Source organism: Parasteatoda tepidariorum, chromosome 3 (genome assembly GCF_982258835.1).
Source record: "Parasteatoda tepidariorum strain Cologne lab strain chromosome 3, Ptep-v5.0, whole genome shotgun sequence".
In the NCBI taxonomy this organism is placed as follows: Eukaryota; Metazoa; Arthropoda; class Arachnida; order Araneae; family Theridiidae; genus Parasteatoda; species Parasteatoda tepidariorum.
Window position 1 is genome coordinate 69,523,305 of NC_141757.1, and position 23,122 is coordinate 69,546,426.

General features: G+C 26.3%; 1 protein-coding gene across 4 annotated transcripts in view; it reads left to right on the forward strand.

Annotated features, from left to right (window-relative positions):
• The window catches only part of ex (FERM domain containing expanded), a 71,128-nt gene extending 49,998 nt beyond the window's left edge, over positions 1-21,130 (forward strand). For all 4 annotated transcript variants that reach the window (XM_087159508.1, XM_087159507.1, XM_087159509.1 and 1 more), the window contains exons 2-13: positions 3,745-3,885; positions 4,709-4,799; positions 5,620-5,696; positions 6,560-6,639; positions 7,884-8,070; positions 9,224-9,448; positions 10,101-10,172; positions 13,672-13,843; positions 14,433-14,648; positions 16,161-16,313; positions 16,771-18,038; positions 19,539-21,130. In XM_087159508.1, the coding sequence (XP_087015634.1) occupies positions 3,772-3,885; positions 4,709-4,799; positions 5,620-5,696; positions 6,560-6,639; positions 7,884-8,070; positions 9,224-9,448; positions 10,101-10,172; positions 13,672-13,843; positions 14,433-14,648; positions 16,161-16,313; positions 16,771-18,038; positions 19,539-20,165 (3,282 nt within the window). In that variant the 5' untranslated portion in view covers positions 3,745-3,771 and the 3' untranslated portion in view covers positions 20,166-21,130. The remainder of the gene's footprint in view (positions 1-3,744; positions 3,886-4,708; positions 4,800-5,619; positions 5,697-6,559; positions 6,640-7,883; positions 8,071-9,223; positions 9,449-10,100; positions 10,173-13,671; positions 13,844-14,432; positions 14,649-16,160; positions 16,314-16,770; positions 18,039-19,538) is intronic.
• Positions 21,131-23,122: the final 1,992 nt, after the last annotated feature.

Consider the following 23,122-nt stretch of genomic DNA (forward strand, 5'->3'; position numbering starts at 1 on the left):
AAAATGTTTTTGATGAAATAATTTCGAGTAATCTGCAAGTGCACGTTAGTAGTTGATTCCGGTTTTTGTGTTTTTATTATTGAAGTGAGAAAACGTGATTGTATAAATATTTTGATTTTATTTTTAGCTCCCTTTAAAAAAAATTAAATAGTGTTATACTGGCTTTTTGGGATATTGCTCTTAAAACAAAATAGAAAATAATGCAAATTGTAGTTGATTCAGATTCCTGTGTTGAGAATTCCTGTGTTAAAAAAGTTATAAGCTGTTAATTTTCCTGTTCTGGAAATTTTATTCTCATTTCCTATTTACTTTACCTATTTGTTCCTATTTACTAACTTTCATAAGTTTTTAGTAAAGTGTTTTTGATAAAAAGTTTTAAGTTCATTGGGGATGTTATTGATAAATTGCCAAGAGTGTTGAAAGTTTGAAAGGCATATTCAGTGAATGTATTGAGTAGTTTTATGTTGTCAGATGTTCTTTAATGAAGTTAAACAGGACACTTGTTTTAGTGATGTATTTTGATAGAACTATATATAAAAATTTTAAAATGCATATGGTTTTGACTGTAGAAGGAGGAAGATACTGTAAAACATCAGATTTTCATTGATTACCTTTCTTAGTGTTTTGAAAAACCAAACTTATTACTAGTGAATAATTCTTGCTATGGGTGTTTTATATTTTTACAATTAAATTTGTTATGTTTCAAATTAGTTAAATTAGAATTGTTACATGGGTATTGTTGAAATAATATTCATAAAGTTTTGTTTGGCTGAGTTCTTTGATAATTTATTATCGAAAGGTAATGGGGATGAAATAGTAAAATATAATAGTTATCTATTAGGAATATTTAAGATAAATAAAAAACCAGCAGCTATAGAAAAACTGAAGTTTTAAATTTAGGTGAACAAAAAGAAAAATATAAATAGCAAAAAAAAAATTATCTTAATTCTTAAGACAAAACTTATGCAAAAAATTATATTTTTGAAAAAAAGTATACATAAAACATTAAAACAAAATTATCTTAATTCTTAAGACAAAACTAATGCAAAAAATTATATTTTTGAATAAACGTATACATAAAACATTAAAACAAAATATAGTTGATCCGAAATGCTTTTGAAAAATCCGCAATATCATAAAAATGCCCACAAGAATAAAGATAATATACAAAAGCAAAACAGAAAAAATAAAAACTGATCTCAATTCTCAAAATAAAATTTTAAGGTTGAACATCTCAGTTTTCCTATTGTTATGTACTTTTCAAAAAAAGTGAAGAGAAAAGAATTAAGTCTAAAAGAAGCTCTTTTAATTGCAGTGTTTTAATAAAAACATTACTGAAAACCAAAGTTTTTTTTAAAAAAAAAAAGAAAACCTAGATAGGAGAATAAGAAAAATCATTCTTAATTTTTCAAAGAAATTAAAGAATAATTCTTAATTTTTCAAAGAAATTAAACACTAAAAATCTCGACCAAATGTTTACATATTTGTCATATTCTTAGAGAAGCGTTACGATAAAAGAATAACGTTCATTAGAATATCTCTACTAAAAGCTTTAAAAAATGCTGTATCATAATAAAAATGCTGTTAAAGATAAAAGTTAATAAAAAAAAAGAAAAGAGAAACTGAAAAAAAAAGTTCTTATTTCTTATAATATAACTTTAACATTGAAAATCACAGCTTTTTTGTTGCCGGTTATCTGTCTTACCGTACAGAAAAAAAGTGATGGTAAAAGAATAAAACCTGTCATGAAATGCTCTGTTAAAATGCAGTAATATTATAAAAACTGCAAAAACGAAGGAATTTTTCAATTCGAAGGAAAAAATCAATTTATAAAGCAAAAGTGTTGCAAAGACAACGAAATTGGCGTGCCTGAATATAGTTAAAATAAAATCTGCAGTGCAAAAACACAGAAAGTAATCTAGTTTCAATTTTGGAAATTTAGTTTTTTCTTTGTCTTCCAGAACATAAATTTACTAGCATATGAATTTTAAAACATAACTGATATGTGTTAAATCTATATCTGATAATGTATAGTAAAAATACTATTTTAGATTACTCTTTTATTTAATCTATTACAGAACAAGATGTGCATAGTAATATTTTCAATACCTATGCAATTGTAGTTATATTAAGGCTGCATATGATCTACTTTTATATGCCAAACTTTATTTCTTCAGGAAAATATAACCATTTAATTTTATTACCTTCAATTTTATTTATTAGGTCTTTGCTGTGTTTAATTTTGTATTTGTAAATTCGTTTCTATTTTTTTCTAAATGTATTTAAAAAGAATAAATTTTTATCTTTCTTTTGCTATTATTTGTTCATTGTAATTAAACTACTAAATTTGGATTTGAATGTGAAAGTTTTTGGTATTCAAAACCAATTTTTTACCTAGCTTCTACTTACGTTATCTCATTCATTCTCTAAATAGCACAAGTATTTTTTACCCTCTGGTTTAATTAAATTCTGAATATTTAACAATATGACCTGGAGCTTTTTTCTCTTGGCAACTTCCGGTCTGCAGCCCGTGAGAAACTAAAAAAAAATTACAAAAAGGGACCAACTCGAAGGGTATAACTTGTATCCACCCCCGGGCAAACCTTTACATGCTTTTCTTTAAAAAAATTCATGTTTAAAAATAATTTGGCGTCATGGAAGAGATCATGATATGGAAATATCCGTCTGGAAAAAAAAAAAAAAAATACTGTTTGAATTGCTGTTGGTAGCACATGCTTTTTTCTTCATTATTTGTAAATATGAATAGATGTTTAATAATTTTTAAAAATATTTTTTTCTTCGTGTAAACCAAAAATTATATTGGTATAGTTGAATCATGTTTATTAAATAATGCATTATTTTACTTATAGCTAATAAGAATTTATAAGTTTCAAATTTCTTTATTCCACGTTTAATTTTTTAAAATATATTTTGAGAATAAAATAATAATAATCACACAATACACTTGCGTTATTTTTTCTGGACAAAGGTCTAATTTTTAATAAAGTCTTAACTATAAAAAATTAGAGCAATAGGAATACCTTAATGAATTATCCTATTTTTTTTAAAACTTTTGAATGATTTTTTCATGAAAAAAAGAGTTAATTTAAATTAATGATTTTTTTTAATAAAATAATTTGATTTAAATCATGCAAACTTCACATTTTTTGTAAAATATATGTTTTATCAAAAAGATTACTTATTATTATCCACACATTAACAAATTGTTTGAAGCTAAATATTTTATTCATGGTATAAGTAATTTTGTTAAGTCAATTTATTTTTGTTTCGAATGGAAACAAACGTATCTGTGCAGTAGGATTTATTTTCTTACTATGTTTACAGTTATCAATAAATTGATTTCGAAATATCTTTTATGTATTCAGTAGGTATAAAGTATATATTTTATGAAGAAAATAAAAAATTTTGGTATTAATTTAAATTAATAAAAATTAATTTATACCTCAATTTTTTTTTAAAAAGTACTGTACTTATTTATTTTTGAAAATTTGAGGAATAATGTCTGCCTTTATCTCAGAATGACGTCGGGAAAAAAATTATGTAATTCTGAAATTTTGGATAATCTTTTTAATTTTGCTAAACAAAATAAATTTTTCTAATGATATAGTTCAAAGATGAAAAGATTGTCAGCTAATTTTATACATAGCATATTTGTATTATATATACGGTATATTATTTTAACGCATTGTATTATTTTTAGTTATATATTTTTTCTAATTCTAGTGGAAAGGTGAAAAATGCCTTAGTACAATGCGCCAGTCTTTTCATAGGGCTTTGACTACCTGTAAGGCCCCTTTGCCTCCAGGGAAGAAGTACGTTGCCGTCCAGTTTCTGACCAAAGAGCTTCTTTTTTATGTTGTGGATGTAAGTATTATGTTTATATGAAGTTTTTATTAAATACTTAATGTTTTCATTAAATATGTATTTTATAAGTCAATAAAGGTAAACTGTCATGTTTAACAGCCATCAAACAGAAATACCAAGGATCCTAAAGAGTATAAATTGTTTTACTGTAGTATTTCATTTTAGCCTATTCAAAAATGTAACAAATAATCAAATTTTTATTTTGGTAAAGACTTCTCTTTTTAATCAATAAAACTTTAAAAAAGTTTTAAAATATATTCAACTTTTTAGAATTAATATTGTTTTATGATTGATTAATAAATATTATTTGATGTAAGTAAGAATATAATAGTGTACGAATTATTTCTATAAAGTGTTTTTAAACTTCAGACAGCTTACCACTTTAACCAATAAGGTGAAAAAATTTATTAATAAGCTTTTATCTTTTCTCAATATAAGAAAAAAATATTTAATTGCTGATGTAACTTGAACTGCATTTAAATGATAAAGAATTTAAAAAAAAAAATGATAAAGGCAAATACTAATTACTCTAAAATTAGCCAATATTATTCTACATTGCAAAGAAAATGGAAATGAAATTAATAGAAAAAGTTGCATAATATCTTATAATATGAAAGATATTGAATTCAATTTTTGCATTTTCAAATTCAATACCGTATATTCCGGCGTATAACGCGCACTTTTAATACAAAAAATAACATTGGAATCTACGGGTGCTCGTTATGCGCCGAAATATACGGTAATTTAACTTTTTTTCATTTTGTTTGATGTTTCTGTTATGAAAGAGTTTTGGATAACATATGTTTATATCTTTTTGCTACAGGCTAAAGGAAAAGGGCAAGAAGTTTTTGATGAAGCAAGCAAGCACCTGGGCCTTATTGATGCTGAGTTGTTTGGATTGGCATTTTACCAAGGTTTAAAAATTTTTAGTAATTTCTATTATATGTTCAATGATTCGAAAAAATATCTTATTTTTCTTGTTAACTTATTCATTTACAACCTTATTAACTATTTAAAAAATTAGGACTTCGAATTTAATAGAGTTGCAATATTTGACAAAAGTGGCACTAATAAAAAACTGCCAAATATCTGGTGTAGGCACATAACATCAACGTTACATGCATTCTAAATGCATGTAAAGCATGCATGCAAATGTTAAATGCATTCTAAATGTGAAAGTCCTTACATTTTCATATCCTTGAATTTAAAATGAAATAATTTTGCTGTAAACCTCCTGTTAGGTTGCACCTTGCATTACTGCTTGTCAAGTCTGCCCTTCCCCCATTAATGACATATCTAATCTATAATTGTCAGTATAAACAAATTGTCAGTAAAAAGCATTAGTGAAATTGGTAATTTAATTAAGATATATTTTGTTCAAGAGTTAAGTTTTAAAGTTTATTTATTAAATGTATATTATTATTTTATTTGAATTTATTATGCTGAATTGTTTTATGGTGAATTTGTTCTATGCTGAATCATTTAATTTATGTTCTTCATATTAATTATTTGAAGAACTAATTAGCTATTAAAGACTAATTTTTTTCTTGTCTTACACAACAATTTTTTTGTTTTTGTTTATAAATATTGAATTTTTATTGAATTAAATTTTTCATCAGTATCTTATTTATGTTTAAATATATTCGACAGTCTATACAATTAGATACCAATAAATTCTTTCACAATAATTTTTTTCAAATTATTATGCAACAGCAATAATTTATTTATTTTTAGATGGTGAATACATATTTATTGACTTGAATTTAAAAGTGTCAAAATATGCAGTAAGAAGCTGGAAAACTCATAGCAATGTGAGTACACTTAATATAATCTAAATTATAATAAAATGTGCTTACCTTTTTTTAAAAAATTACTTATTTTCTACATTATGTTAATCATTATAATATGACTGGATTGTATCTGTCTTAATTATGATCAATTTTTAAAAATAAAAATATATTTAGCTAATGATATAGCTAATATATGATTTTATATAGTTTTAAAGATATTTCAGTATTACGTTAATATAATAATATTGCTCCTTCGTAATAGTTTTATAAGTAAAACTTAGATTTTTTATCTTCTCATTATATCTTAGAGCAGTGGTTTCCAAATGGTGTTTTTGTATTACCCCAAGATTCTGCGGTAAAATTGGGATTCCAAGAGTTATAAATTTTTTAAATTTGTTATTTCATTGTTTGTGGTTGCGACAAGTTAGTAGTATAAATAAAATTTGATTATGATGTTTAAAATTCATTATATAATATGAAATTACTTTTTAGTACGATTTATTTAAGATTCTGAACTTCAGTTATTTTAATTTCTTAAGAAATTCCTGAATTCTCTTATACCTAAAATCCTTAATAAAGAAATCCTAATTTAAATCCTTTCCTTAAAAATGACATATTTAATAGCTTGAAAATTAACACTATTATTTAAACTAGAATTTAACTGCAATTATATACTGTTTAAAAATTGCATCAATATTTTATATATCTTTTTGAAAAAGTGTTACTTCTATTTCTTTCTCTTGAATTAGCAGAAACCTATTTTTCTAAAGTATTATATTAAGTATATTATTAAAACTGTAGTATGGTGAATAGTTATAAAAACCTTTCTATATATGCACATACATTTGAGCGTAGAAATGTTAATTATTGAAAATTTATTTCAGGGCATTGGAGGAGATGGACATCCACTCTTAATATTGCATATGAGAATAAAGTATTACGTAGATTGCCATCTATTAATCAAGTAAATATTCATCTTTGTTGAATGTTTTAATGACTATGCATTTCAGTGTAAGATGAATCAAAGCATAAATCGTTTTATTGAATTTACTAAATTTTCTAAATTGTATTTTTATTTGTTGTAATGCTAAAAAGAGCTTTTAAAAAAAAATAGTGTGATTAAAAGTTAAAGAAGTGAGTAATAAATCTTTTTTGATGTATTGTAGTTTTAGCTAAAAATTCTAAATTTTAAATGACGTGTATTTTTCACACTTAAATTTTTGAAAAGTAATACGTGGAAGTGAAACTCACTTCAGATTGTTAAAATAATTTTTATTACTTAGAAAATAAATGTTATATTTAGTTAATTTTATAATTTCTATTTGCTAAATTTTGTTCTTCCTAATTTGAATAGTTTTTTTTTGTATTTGAAATTAAATTCATTGAATTTGTCGAAAATATGGGTTTTTCTTCTTTTTGTTGAAAAGGTGTTTTATATAAAATTTTTCATAAAGGATCATACTGATTTTTTTTAAATATATTTTTTCATAATCATAAAAAGTTAGCTAATATTCTAAATTTTCAAAAAATTTCAAATATTTTTTGTTATTTTGGAAAGAAATATTTTAGCTTTCCTTAGTTAAACTTAGTGAAACAAATAATCTTATTTTTATTATTTAACCCACTGGCGGTTAAGGAAATGGGCAAAATTGGGAGAATGTTTCTCCCCTACACACAGTTCCCCTATCAATTAACATGGGAAAACCGGTTTTGCTATGCAGAGAAGACTGCTGGTTAAAATGCGACTTTTTACGTGCAGAACCGTCAGTGGGTTAATTACTTTACATTTCTAAATAGTGCAGAACAGTTTGAAGAAATTTAATTGAAATAACTCACTACACTACAATCTACGAAAAAAGTAGTGACTACAGTAATTTCAATTATTTAGCTCACTACTTCCGACCATAGATTTCAATCAATTGGTTGTTATTCAATATTTTAAATTCAATAATTTAGCTCACTCATTGCTATCATTTCATTTAACTATCATTTAGCTATCATTTAAACATAACAGCTAAATTATTTCAATAATTTAGCTCACTACTTCCGACCATAGATTTCAATCAATAGGTTGTTATTCAATATTTTAAATTTTATTTCTGATCTCAAAGAGTTGATCCCCTTACTTGTTTAATATCTTTATGTATTAATAAAAATTTTTTCCTTTGTTTAATATTGTATTGATAACAATTTTTTCCTTTTCCATAGTGAGAAAGTTGTCCGTCACCATTATTACTTGCAATTAAGAGAGAATGTGAAAAACTACTCACAACCTCTTAGTGAAGAAAAGTCCTTTGTGTTGGCTGCTTTAGCTCTTCAAGCTGATCTTGGGAATTTTAGCGAAGAAAAGCACAAAAATCGCTATTTTGAAATTGGAAATTATTTTCCACCATGGGTAAGACTTAACTATTAATAAGTTATTATTGTTGTGGTTATAAATAAGAAATAGTAGTTACAAATAATGCACTATTATTTATAACTAGTGAGATTTTTGTGTACTGTTAGTGTATTTAGAAAGATTGTTTTTTACAATACACAAATGAGTTGAATATGCAAAAAAGGAAAAAAAAAGTTAACATATAGTTCTAGAAATATATTTTAGATTTACAAATTGATTATTAAATTGGCAAAATTTTTTTTCTTTTATTTATTTATAAATATTTTGATTTATTAAAATTTTTTAAAGGTGTCCTCTCTAAAATATTTGGTCTTGTATATAACTAACACAAGTGTGCATAAATATGCTATTCTAAATATATGTCAATTTAGATTTCATATCTTTAATTGTGTGCTTAATCTTATTCTTGTATAATACAAATTATATTTTTACTATTTCACTTGAATGTTTAAATTATTAGCTTATAATTTTGTTCTTATTAGTATTTTCAATATGTTTACGATTGATATTATATGAAAGTTTAATGTTTTTCAGAATTCTTTTAAGTTAATTGTATGAATAAATATATTCAATTATGTTTTTATGTTATGTTTTTATTTAAAATTTGGGCGTTTACAGAAAAGACTTGTTAATTTTATTATTTTCACTTGACTACGGTTTTAATAAGACCTGAAACTTATACAATTTTAAAAAACAATTGTACTTACTAATTAAGATGGCTTTGAATTCAGAATTACATGCAATTAATGTTGTTTTTTTTTTAATTGAGAAATAACTTTTATAATATACATACTTAAAAAAATAATTATTACATTAGAGTAATATGAATTTAATGTATATTTTTTTATAGATTCAAATTTTTTTCAACTTTTTTAATCTTTAAATTATTCCCCTAAAATCTTAAAAAACAAATAGAATCGTAAGTAAGAGGTCAAATGCATTGTGTTGTTCAATCGAAAACAATTAGTTATTTATCAAGTTATTCCTGTTACATTAACTGGTAGTTACTACAGTTTAATAGATTTTTTAAAATTGTATTGAAATATGTGTTTCTTTATATTTCAATAGTTTTACATTCAGTTTTTATTTTTCCGGTGTTCTTACATTTTTAGTTAGAACTTACTTCTAAGATGTAATCTCTTTATTACAGATTATAAAGAAGATAGGGGAAGAGTTTATAATCAAGAATATTCCTGCTCTACATAAAGATAATGCTGGATTGAGTCGAGGGGAAGCCCAAGTTGGTTATATAAAAGAAGCCTCTGATGTAACTGCACCTCATAACTTGCATTTCTATAAAATGAGAAGAAAAAAGGGAAAAGTTATTTGCCAGGTTTTTCTTGGTATCAGTGACAGTGGAATTCATATCTATGAGGTGATTAGATTTTATTAAAATTGAAATTAATATTGTTGAGGTTAATTTGTCTAGCTAAAATGAAATTCAACCAGGAACCTCTACCTAATTCCTGACCGAGTATCCAGGAGATTAATATTGTTGTAATATTGATATTGTGATTAGAGAGTAATATTGTGTAAAATTGAAATTAATATTGTTAAGGTTAATTTGTCTAGCTAAAATGTAATTCAACCAGGAACCTCTACCTAATTCCTGACCATGTATCCTGGGGGCACTAAGTGAAGGCGGCAGGCATTACCCCCCAAATATACGACCTTAAGAACTAGTTGATTATTCACTTAATTCTATGAGTGTTTGTCTCGGCTTTTCGGATTTTTAAACCGATTAACTTCTTGCACTAAAAAATTGAATTTTGAGACATTTTTCAATTCTGAAGATCTATGCTTAGAGTGTTAAAGTCTAATGAAGACTTGCTTGTGAAAAATTGTTTAATTTATAAGTTATATTTTTTTAAAGTTTATATTTTTATTGCAACTTAATTTTTCTATGAATATTAATTTCTAAGAATTGATATTCATTCTCTGTTATATTAATGTTATATAATTTATAAATTATTTTAAATGCTTTTATTTTTTTAAAATAATATACAAATGCTTTATTTATTTTGCAGCAAGAAGGTGATAATTCTAAGTCATTGTTGTCAACTTTTCATTGGTGTGATATTGCCAAGTTACATTTTGAGGTATATAGAAATTTTTTGTTACTATAACAGTTTAACTCATAATGGACAATTGCAGCATCTCTTAAATTTTCCAAATTATAGTCATTACTTCTTAAGATTGATTTCCTGATTACGAAAATATAATTTTTAACTCTGACAAATAAATATTTATTTAATTATTAATATTTTAATTTGAGCGAAAACGCCCTCACTCGAAAACGACCGCTGATTGGTGTGACGTCATTAGAGCCTTACTCCTCACGACCTTCCCGTTGTTATTATGTATTTTCTTTCTTGCGGTTTTAACTAGCTCTTCTTTAACTTATTTTTTCCAAATTTTCCCGCGTGTATTTAAATGCGTATTTAGCAGCAAATATTTTGAAATCTATTGCATATATAGAATCAAAATGGAAGAGGGGTTTCAAAAAGCTCAAACGGACAATTTGCCGCAAGTTACTGAAGAGATGATTATGGATTTTTTTCGAACGTACCAAGATTTCATTTCGCCTGAAATCAAAGGCATAAAGGCTCAAAGGTATAAATTTGTTTATTTATAAACTGTAGCTGTAAATAAGGGCGTCGGCAAGGAGGTGCACTTGCACTACCCTGGATTTTCTTTAAGCAATTAAAAATAAATAGAAAAGCAATTTAGTTATAAAATTTTATGTAAAAAATTGATTAATCAAACAAGAATTGCAATCATACAGAATAGTTTTAATCTTTTTTTTTGTGGGGATGGTAGTTTGTTAGAGGGTTGCACCCCCCTATATTTTATTCTACCGGCGCCCCTGGCTGTAAATAATTTTGTGTGTGAAAATGGAATGGCGATTTGTTATAACACATATAGGTACACGTTAAAATATAGCAAGGATTTAAGTATACTAAAAGCATCTTTCCACTTTCATAAAAGTATAAAACTAAACGCTATTCTTACACACTAAATTATTATTACTCACAAAAACAAATAATTATACTTACTCACAAAATTATTATTATAAACGTTATACTTACTCTTTTATTAAAATTATTTTATTAAAAATTAATTTTAATAAAATGTATTATTTTATTAAAAATTAATTTGAATTAAAGTTATTATTTTATTAAAGACCAATTATAAACAACTTTGTAATAATTACAATCAATTTTATTAAAATTATTTTAGTTAAAAATTAATTGAAGTCAATTTTATTAAAAATAATTTATAAACGATTTTATAAAAATAAATAAGCTATTATTTTTATTAAAAATTATTGTTTTATCAAAAATTAATATTTAATAAAATAAAATTAAAGAAAATTAGATTCTAATTTATAAAAAAAAATTAAAGAAATAGTCAGAGGCAAGCTAGTTATAGAATATTTTTACCCTTTCTACTGTCAAACATAAATACACATCTTCAATTTTAGTATATTTTACTTTAACTACACCTGCTAATGTTTTTTTATCGAATTTTTTTATTAAATTTAAAAATAAGTTTTGCTTCATAATATTTTTTAAAGTGTTAAATCCAAGGTGTAAATAATAACATGAACCATTTTGAAAGATACTGGTACATTTTATGAATGATTAAAAATCAAAAAGATTTTTATTACATTATATTTTAAAGCGTCTAGTTATGCAGATAGTGTGCATATTGAAGGATTTAAAAAAATATAATAGTTTTTATCCCTATTCTGTAAAAAAAAGAAAAAATTAATGTATACTAAATTTTATATTAAATAACTATTTCATAATTTAAGGTTTCCAGAAACTTTTGGAATTTTTACGGAAAAGAAAGATATGAAATAGCGATTAACACAAACTAATATTACATGGACATAGGAAAGCTATAAAAAACTTCTTCTTCTTTATCGACACTATGGCCTTGGGGAGGCCAGGTCTGTCTCAATTGGTTGTTTAGTCTAATAAGATTCTGTTTTTCAGTTTTTAAATCATCTTTTTCATATATATATATATATATATATATATATATATATATATATATATATATATATATATATATATATATATATATATATATATATATATATATAAATATAAAATATATATATATATATTTTAACTTCAGATCAGCAAGACAAACATATGGGGATAATGCTATAGGCTATGGGCATTTTTCAGAAAATTCAGGATTTTTATTCTCATCACGCTTCATTAGATGGCACCATCTTTTCCTTATCTCAGCTTTTCTTGGCACATCAAAAAATATCTTTTCAGGAGCTGTGGAAGTTGTGTTTAGTACACATAGGCACTATACAGTACTTATATTTACTTGATGAAGACATCAAACAGCAATACACTTCGATCTAAAATATATTTTTAAAAAAACAAACGACGTTCAACTAGGCACGTAAACAAGCGTTAAATCACCAAGAAGAAAAAGTGTAAACAAACGCGAGTCAGGCTCGAATGGCGTCACTTTCTTAAAAGTCACGTGACTTCCTTTTTAAACTGAAAACGAAAATACACGATTTTTAATTGCTCTTAATTAAAAAAGTAGCATTTTTTGGGAGGTAAAAAGATGTTTTTCAGGACTTTTCCATCATTCTGAATTCATTAAGAACATAAAAAAAATTGACTGCAATTGTCCATTTACAAACCTGTCTTGCTTATCTATCTGTTATAAATATAGTTTGAATCTAAATAATTAAATGGAATGAAGCCATTAGATTACCTCTATTTTTGGTCAAGTTTTGTTTAATTTTGTATGTTTCCTTTGAAATATTTTATTAGCCTAGGTTTAAGAAAGTTCCTTTGTGGTAAATTAAACATAATTGCATTTTTTGAACAAGATAATATTTATAAAATATCATTCTTAAAGAATCTGACATTAATATGTTGTAGGAAGTTCTAATTAAAGTAACCAAGTTGTTTTCAGAAGTAGAGAAACTTGTTATTTCCCATGGGAAATATTTTTTAATTTTTTTTTTAATAAAAATTTAATTATTGACCAGTTTTTAAAAGCTGAAATAAAGAATTGTTTAAACAAAGAAAGTGTCATTTTAGTGAGGTATAAATGAAGAGTATCATGAAAATAAAGAAACTGTAGAGAAAGTTATCAAAAGAAATTGCAGTCTATTATTGAGATCAATTTGCAATAAGCATGATTAATCAAATATTGCTAACTTAAAAGAAAAATTACCAAACACTTATATTAAAAGAAAAATTTACAATTAAAGGATTGTACAAACATCCTTTAAATGGTAGTTAATTTAAAGTAAATCCTTAAAGTAAAATAGCATCCTTAAAAATTTTTATAGCTGCAAATGACAGCTAACTTGTCTAACTTAAACCAATAACATTTTAGTTAACAGATGAGCCATCCAGTTTATCGGTATGTGTATTGTAAAATAAGCAATTAGTTTGCATTAAGTGAAAGATAAAAGTTTTGACCCACTAGTTGTTGCATTGAATTTTCAGTTATGTATATTTTGCTTGATAACTACTATTTTAAAATGCTTCTTTTTATGTGTATTTTATTTGTATGATTAATTTTTGTATTTTATTACTGTTTTTACAGAAAAAGAAATTTGAAATTCTTTCTGAGGGTAGCCCTGACTATCGTAGATTTACTTATTTTGTACAAAGTGAAGAATTAGCAAAACATTTGTTATGGATTTGTAGAACAACCCACCATTTCCATATGGCTAATCAAGGGAGAGTTGCAGATTTGAAAAAGCTAGAACTTGATGGTAATTTCAATTCATGTAATCTCCAATGAAATGTACTAGAAAAAACTATTTTTATTTGATAGTGTGTTGTTTTGTTTTTGGTAAGGAAAATGTAGTATAACTCAGCTTTGCTGACCTGCCAGATTGTCTTACAATGTCTTATAGTTATTAATTGTTACTGCCCCTTGTTTTTTCCAGTGATTAGAACAAAGGTGTTTTATTATTTTAAGAACATGTGAACACTGTGGTTACTCGTAATATGTAGAGAAAACACAGTGAAATTTTTTTGCAGTTTTGAGTGGCAACGCTGATAGTATTATATTTTCTTACATTTAAATTAATGTGCATTACATTCTTACAACTAAAAACTTATGTGCATTATATTTTATTTTAAGCTCAATGTATGTGCAATGACTAATTTTCCTTCAGTGCAAGTTATTTTTAAAAAATTTCAGAAATATTATTTAAATGACATTTTTGCTAATACATTAAATATTTCTACTATTTCCCATGATGAAGTACTTAGTATTTTTTAAAATTATTTATAATTTTTTTAAATTTAAATGTTAGTTTTTTTGAATGATATTTAATTTTTTATTGTGTTTCATAGGTGGAAAACCATATAGAGAAGCTTATATATACACCGACAAGTACGATCAAGCTCAAGAGAAAAAGCAGAATACTATACCCAGATGTAGATCAAAATCTAAAATTGAAAATTCTACTATCAATTTGAATGGAATTGATGTGACTGTTGATAACAGCCAGAAGTCTAATGCCATGAAAATGACAGGAGTATCCTGGACTAACGAGAATGGTTTGAATGGTATGTTCTCAAAATTTATTTCTTCCTTTTTTTTTTAAAAATCTGTTTGACGTTTTTTTTTTTGTACTTATATTTTATTTCAGCTGAGGAGTTGTTTGTGTATATACTATATTTATTTCCAATATGCAGAGATGATTCTGCTCTGGAAAAAATCCGGATTTCCAGATTTTTCGCTAACTACGATCCGGAAATCCGAAGTTCAGAAGTTTACAGAAATCATCGATCACATTTATGTATAAATATTCTTCTATATTTTATTTAAAAGTATTAAAACTGGAATTTATACTTGCCATCTCTTTCATTTGTAAATATTTTTTCTGGTAGAATAATAAATGTGATTAGAGATAAAAATAAGCTAAATACATGATTATTAATTTAAATTATGCTGCATATAATTTATATAGAATTTCACTTTGTGAAAATATCAACGATTTAAATTTATAAAGACATTAATTTCTTGAAATGCGTCATTAATGATTTTACTCAGGAAATTTTCAGGATTTCTTAATTGGGCACCCCTGAATATGTAATGAATCCATTCAAATTTTAATTGATCTTAAAATAAAGAAATTGTTTTTATTATCGGGTGTTCTAGAAGGACTAATGATACAATTAAATGAAAACTGAAATAAATAGAAATAAGTTTATTTACATACAAGAGTTGTGGCAATCACAAATAAGAGTTAATTCTCACCCACTTTAAAAATAAGTTTTTAAGTTGAATAACAGATTGTGCTGTTTAGATTGTGTTGTAGATATTAAGAAATATCTGCAATTTGCAGATATAATCTAGCACAATCTGTGCTAGGTGGAAATACATCAGTTGAAATTGTATAACATAAAAAACAAACAAACATAGTTATATAGTTTTTTTCAGTCAACAGTCACTAATATATATAAGCCGGGTGCAAATATATGAGTTAAAATTGTATAACACACAGCATAAACCTGGTTATACAGTTTTTCCAGTCAGTAATACCATTTGTTAGCAAGCTAATTAGATCATTTGGAAACCTGGCAAGAATAAATGCCATTATTTCTAAAAAATCATTCTCCAAATGGCTCAATTTTACTTCTTAAAAATTTTTTAATTGGTTTTTCATATTGTCAGTCAGTTTTGGGACACCAAGTACATTTTTCATAGAGTTATTATTTTAAATTTGTTTATACATAGATATTTATTAGCTTTTATTATTTTATTTTAATATGAATTCTTAAATGTAAATGACAAACATCAAAGTTTATGTGCAAAGATTTTTTTTAATTCTGAGCATTAGTTCTAGTTTTTTCCAACCTTGAAGCTGTAGGCTTTCCTGTGTCAAAAAACTGGTTTTTCCTATGTTATTCAAACAGAAAGTAGTCTGTAGATAGGAAATTCTGTAAAAATTTGCCCGAGTACTTGCTTGGAGGGAGATATGCATTCAAGCATAAATGTTCTTGGATAAATTTGTTTTCATTAATAAGCATGTTACATTCCTTACATAATTTCATAAAAATTGCTTTCTTTTTCAGGTGTTAAACTGGATGACTTAAGCACAACTCAACATCATTCTATGGAAGTTCTGCCTTTACTTAATGGAAGTAAATTTTCAAGTGATCTCAAGTACAAAAGTCAGAGTATACCATGTTTTACAGATCATTCTCTAGCTCCTTATTCTGAACCAGGTGAATTTCTTTTTATATTTTTTAAAATTTTTATTTTGTATTTTTTAAAATTTTTTTTAATATTTAATAACATAATTCACTATTATTACTGTGATAAAGTAGTTGTAGCTAACTGTGCAAAAATTTTAGTTTTTTTTTTACCATTGTAATAGGTGTTTCCTAGGATTCAATAGTTCTAATTTATACTCAATGAAATTTCATTAACTGGCACATTAGTACCTTATTTATATTGTTACATATGGTACTTATTACTTTAATTATTGATGTCTATTAACCTTTGTTTTAAAGCAAATCTCTCAAATATTTGCTAATTAAGTAAGGTTTAATGGACCTTTTTATTTTAAACAAGAGCTTAGGCTGTTGGTGTGAAACGTCCTTTCGTAATTGTTCTGTTAACCAAGAATTTTGCAATGAATAGAATTCAATTTTCTATTCTAACTGCATTTTTATTTTTCAGGGCATAATATTAATTCTAATCAGATGTGGAGCCCTTCCTCCAAAACTGGGACAGCAATAACTACACCTTCTTCTACATTAATGTCAAGGAGTAGCTGTACATCAAATACGGACAGTAATTGTAGCTCCTTGTCATTAACTAGTGGCTCAACTCTGAAGGTTGGCAGCCTTACATCTAAGTGCTCAAATGATGGTAATCGATGGGTAAAATGTGATTCTTTTGAAGAACTTCCTGTTAAAAACTCTACTGAAAATATCCCTCAGAAGTTATGTATATCCACTTTTGTGGATAAGCATGTGCGTACAGCCAGTGTATATAATGCAGTGACTCCCCAGAGATCGAATATTGTCAAATCTTTTCCAGCTACCTCAGGGATGTATAATTTCCCCAATAATGCTCAACCAAGTCTTACAAATGCCACCTCATTACTCATTATTCCTACCACAGATAAACCTACTGATGTTAGGCGAACTCCATCGTTCAATGTGTGTTCTGATTCTGTTCAAAACAAACATTTAATGAAGTCTCCTTATAAAGTGAAAGCAAAGACAACAGTCACTAAACGAACTCCTTCGTTTAACGCTCATGCGGTAGATTCTCCTTCTAAAACTCCTTCTTATGCTTCCTTATCTCTAGAACCTCCCGTTAGTATGAAAAAGATTGATGTCAAAAGAACTCCATCTTTAAACTTGTGTGCAGTTCAGCCTGATATGAAATCTGAAACATTGAACCAAACTCATTTACATTTACAAACTAGTGCTCAACATCGCAGGTATACTGTGAATGCTCAAACCCCTCACTCGAGAGCAGTTACCAGGATAGGTGTGTCTTCTCTCAACCGAGACCAAAGACTTCCTTTAACCCTCTACAATGACAGGCAAATAATTGCATGTGGCTCTGAGCCTAATCTATACATACCTGTTAATGAAAGGAGTCCAACTAGGAAGCTGGGATACTGTGATGTTTCTAAGTCGCAATATCTTCAAAGGCATCTAAACAGTCGCAGTGAAATGAACCTTAATGTGATAGACTATGCTCAACAGAATCAAAATGGTTTAATTTCTCCACATGGAGAAGCGGTTCGATATGATTACGACTTCAGGAATAGGCAGTTATCTTTGCCTGATGTTTGTAGTGATATTTTAGAAGCAGAAGCCGATTTTCCATGCATCCCACCTCCTCCAGCATACAGAAATGATATTGTGAATGGTGGATCTGTTGCTCAACTTCCAAATTTGGAATTTATAGTTTCTTCTAATACTAATATGGTATGTATGTTGGCATATGAATTTTTTCTACAAATCCTTAAAAAACTGTATTAATTATGTTCTTGCAAAAAGTTCCTTGTATCGCAGTAGTTTTTATTTATTTATTGATATAATCTTATTAATTATAAATTCTTAGAAAATATTTATATCTTTGCAGGGTTAGTATAGCATTTACCATGTAAGGTTTTTACCGGTATTTACCATGGTTTTTATCATCTAATCGATCATGCTGACTATTTTCCATTTTAATAGCTAATTATTGCGATCAAGATTCAGTGTTATTGATGAAGTCAAAAGCCATTGCACTTTATTTAATATATTCCTTGCATCTTGGAAAAACTTATGTTTTGGCAATTTGAATGATAATAAACTAAATGAATTGTTATGTAATCCAGGCTTGATCAGATTAAGACAAACTATGAAAATAAAAGATAAAACTAAACCATAAAAAATTAACTGTTACAAAGTTGATTATCAGTAAAATTGATGGATTCTGTATGATGAGAATTGGAATTTTTTGTCTCAACAAAACTAAATTATAAAAATTGATAATGATGATATAATATTAATTAATCTGTTACGCAGAATATGCATATTTTTTACTGGTTCTTTGATAATATATAACTTTTTTATTCTAAATAACTTATACAACTGATAAGGTCAAACTTTTGGCCTTTTTTTTAAAAAAAAAATGGAGTTGCCTATTTTTTTTCAACTCAAACATGTTATTTGTCAATTAAATTTTTATTTAATCAATATAGTTAGGAAGTATCACGCTGGTTTGAATCTGTTAGTTGGAATATATTTAACTGTATCTTTATTTAGAATATATTCCGTTTCTGCTTTTATATCTATTTTTCTTTTTAATATTACTGCATTAAGAAATAATATTTCAATTTCTGTTAATTCAGTTCTGTGACATCGAATTATACCAAACTATAATACATGTTGCAAAAGTCCCCTTTTGACTTTATTTTGCTTTAACAAAGAAAAGAAAAATTTATTCTAAACAATTCTTGAGTTAACTGGAAAACTTTTGTAAGGCAGCATTTTTTTTTCTCTTCACAATAAAAATTTTTTTATAGCTAATATTTTTATTTTATTCGACCTGGAAGCTGCCTGAAAATCTCCCAAACTTCATTTGTGTAAATTTACATATTCTGGGTATATGATTACTTATCATTGATAGGTTAGTGCTAATGATAAGTAATCACACGAAATTAAAATATTTTAAAATAAATTTAACTAGTGTTAGAATAAGAATTCTTTTTGAAAAACTTAGTCTGCCACCTTTACTATGATATCCAAGATTCTTTAACCATGTATTTTTGAGCTAAATTTAAAAATAATTCTGTATATTAAATAAATTTTTTTTGTGACAAATTTTTAGAATTGTTTTTTTTTTTTTTTAAATCTTAAAAATGCTATAAAGCATCTATAAATTGTAAAAATTCTGTAGTTTGATCATTTAGTAAATTATTTTTATTCTTTATGTTTCAGCATAACAATTCTGTATTGAATTCAAATATCTCTCAATTAACTGAGAAAAGGAAAGAATTACGAAAAAGTCCTACTCGGCCAGACGTGCTAGACATTCATCAACTGCGCCAAAGAAGCCGGGATTTGGATCTGCCTCTCATATCTGCCCTGTGTAACGACCGATCTTTACTAATGCTCCCTAAAACTGTTCCTACCTGTTCAAGACAAAGGCATTTAGGCACAAAGGATCCTATGCGATTCAACCGCACTACTTCCCTGCCAAATGGCGATGGCATGGATACATTTTTAGTAAATGCAGGTCGTCCTATGAGCTGGCATGTTGATGCAAGCCATGTACCTCAGTGGACGCAAGTGACAAAACCATGTTCTGCTTCTTGGGACAACACTATCACTTCCTACTCACCTCAAAACACAATAGAATCTCCGTTACCATCATCCCTTCCACCTACAATATTAACATCATTTGTAAATACACCAGTTAAGCAATACAGGTATACCAGAGATAGGAGTAACTCTTCCGATAGTTATAGGTATGATAAGAATCAAATGATACCAACAAAACTGTTGTCTGGACCTCTGGGTGGCATTCAAAATACTAGATTATATCCAAAAGGGTTATCCTCCTGATGCCTTATCCTTGAATACAAGATATATTTTGCTCAATTTTATTATCATTTGTATGTATGTATATTTAAAGATGTGTATATTTTTTTATTATAGAAATTTTCACTGTGTGAAAGTAATTTCATTATAATATTTATAAAAATAATTAAAAAAAAGTGCTCCATGAATTTTAAATCAATGCTAATTTAATAACTGCCATTGGATTTTTCAAAATTTAATATTGATTTTTATTTTCTCTATAAAAATAATAAAACTTGCATCCATGATTGTATTTAATGTCATTTAAATGATAAATCTGTCGGTTTTACTTTGAATCTTAGTGCAATGAAATTTTCTGATAATTAGTTTTTGTAAATTTAATATTCTGTAATTTTGAAACTAAATTTAAATCACAGACATTTGAACTTCTGAAGTAGTCATTTATTATAAACAAGATTCGCTTGATAAATTTTTTTAATTTGTTAGTCATATCTTCACTTTATTTTTTAAAAGGAATAAAGTTATGTATGCTTGAATTAAAAGTGAAACCTTTCCTTTTCTAATCACTCTTTTTACATTAAGATTAATAGGCAATTTTAAAAGAGTTAAATTTATTTATTGTTTTTTTTTGGTATGCATTTTGTGGGAAAAATTTTAATGTCTTAACTAAAAGCTTGTGTTAAGATAAATATAAATATTACGAGCCCAATATAAATTTTAAGATTTTTCGAGGTCTTGTTCTAATTTTATCTAGTCTATGTAGACTTGTGTAGAGCTGTACAATCTGAAACATATATTTTTAAAATTTATTTTATGAAATGCTTAGCAATATAATTATGATAATTTTTCATGAGCATTTATACTTTTGAAAATAACGTTTTCTGAATAATGGTTACTTTTAGAATTGTGAGTTTTAACATCCAGTCATTGTATATAGTAATTTTTTGTTTATAGTATTTGTCTAATAAATTTTTTATATTATTTTCTAAGTAGTCTTATGTTTCACTGACTTCTATGTTTTAAACATGCACCTGTGTTTATAATTTGTGGATTAACCCTATGTTAATATTTCTTCTAATAGTGGGGAATATTAAGGCCCACCTCGTGCTGCCATGCCCTTAAACAATTTTTTTTTACTCATTGACATTTATCGAATAGTAATATTATTGCAAAGAATAGCAATGTAATAATAATAGTGATTAATAATAATAATTATTAATTATTATTATATTGCTTATTACTCATTGAACATGATTTATCTTTGAGTTCAAGTGGGGTTATGTGCGTGGTAACACAATAGATAATCAATTATATAAAGTTTTTCGGTGACAAATTGAGTACAAGGCACACAAGTACAAACATAAGACTATTGGCATAAGACGTTGCATCATCTTGGGTTTAGAGGGGAAGGGGAATCAAAGGAGATGAAACACTGCTATTTAGACATATGAGGTACAATTATCTATTCTGTTTATCTTTTTTTTCAAATTAAATTGAATGAGATCAAATCTGAGCATGGCTTATAGTTTTATAAGTTAAAGTTTTAGCTCTAACTGTGCAGTTTTGATTTATGCACATTTACACATCTAACGACTCTTATCTAGTAAGATGGGGTGACACTTATGTTTATTATGCTAAATATCTTAAGATATGACGCTAAATTAATATTTTTTATGCTAAATTGAATGAGACTAAACAAAAATCGTTAGGACTGATAATTTAGAAAGTTCTTAAGCTATTGTGTTTAAAAAGTGCAGTTTTAGACTAAATATGTATTTACTCGTTTTACATTTCTATCTAGTAGCTATCTATACAACTGAAGCATTGTTTCCTATGTAATTTTTTTATGCTAAATAGAATGAGATCAGATTGAAGTTAATTGGACTAGTAACTTTTAAGAGTTGTTTGGAAGTTATGAAGGTTTTATGAATAAAAAGTGAAACCTTTGACTTACACTACCCTATTATCAATGAAAAGAATTCAAATAACAATTCTATTTTAGTAAGTGACCATAGTTGTTTACTTAAATGGAATTGCTATATAAAGTATGCTATGCTTCATAAAAAAGAATTGCTAAATAAAAACATTAATATAGAATTGAGGTAATTTTTAATTTGTTCCCCAAAGCCGTTTTAAGTAACAATATCAAAATTATGTTAGAATTGTTATTTTTAAATGTTGGGGGAGTAACAATTCAGTTATATGTCAGAAAAGGTATATAAAAAAAAATTTATTCCTGCTTTTTTTTTCTTTCAATAAACAACTGGAAGCGAATCAGTGATGTCACGCCATTGCGACTTGAGGTTTCATTTTCCACCCCTATAATAAAAAATATAACTTAATAGAAAATTGCTTAAAATTAGTTGAAAAAAGTTTTAACAAAAAAAATTTGCGAATTTAAAAGACATGGTTATAAGTGAAGCATTAAACATATTTGAAAGTCATTTACATAGATTAATTTAACATTTTAATCTAGATGTGAGAAAAATGCGTATTTTAACTGGTAAAAAAAAGGAAAGAAATTTTAATATCTAATGTATTTATCATTGATTTTCGATTGGATTTAGGCGCAAAAAAAGGACGAACAAATACATCTTTATGGTTATATATTTCTGACAGAATAACGATAATCAGAAATCTATATTTAAAAGGTATGGGTCCCAACATATGCATAATTTAACAGGTTATTTTATACTCTTGTTTTAAATTCTGTTAAATTCGCCGTCAACGTTCTGAAAGCTTAAAGGAAATAAAAAGAGGCGTGACAGGCATGAAGGCTTTAATCGAATTTTATTCTAAAATAATTAGAGTTTTTAGAAAAATAAAAAACTTGAAGAATTTTCTAAAAACAATTCAGACAAATATAGAAAACTTTCATGAATCATCGTTTTAAATTTCGAAGTTAAAAAAAAGAAAGAAGTTACACTCAATTTGCGCTTTTGTTTTCATATTTTGTAATCTGGCAATCTTTCTGCGAAAAC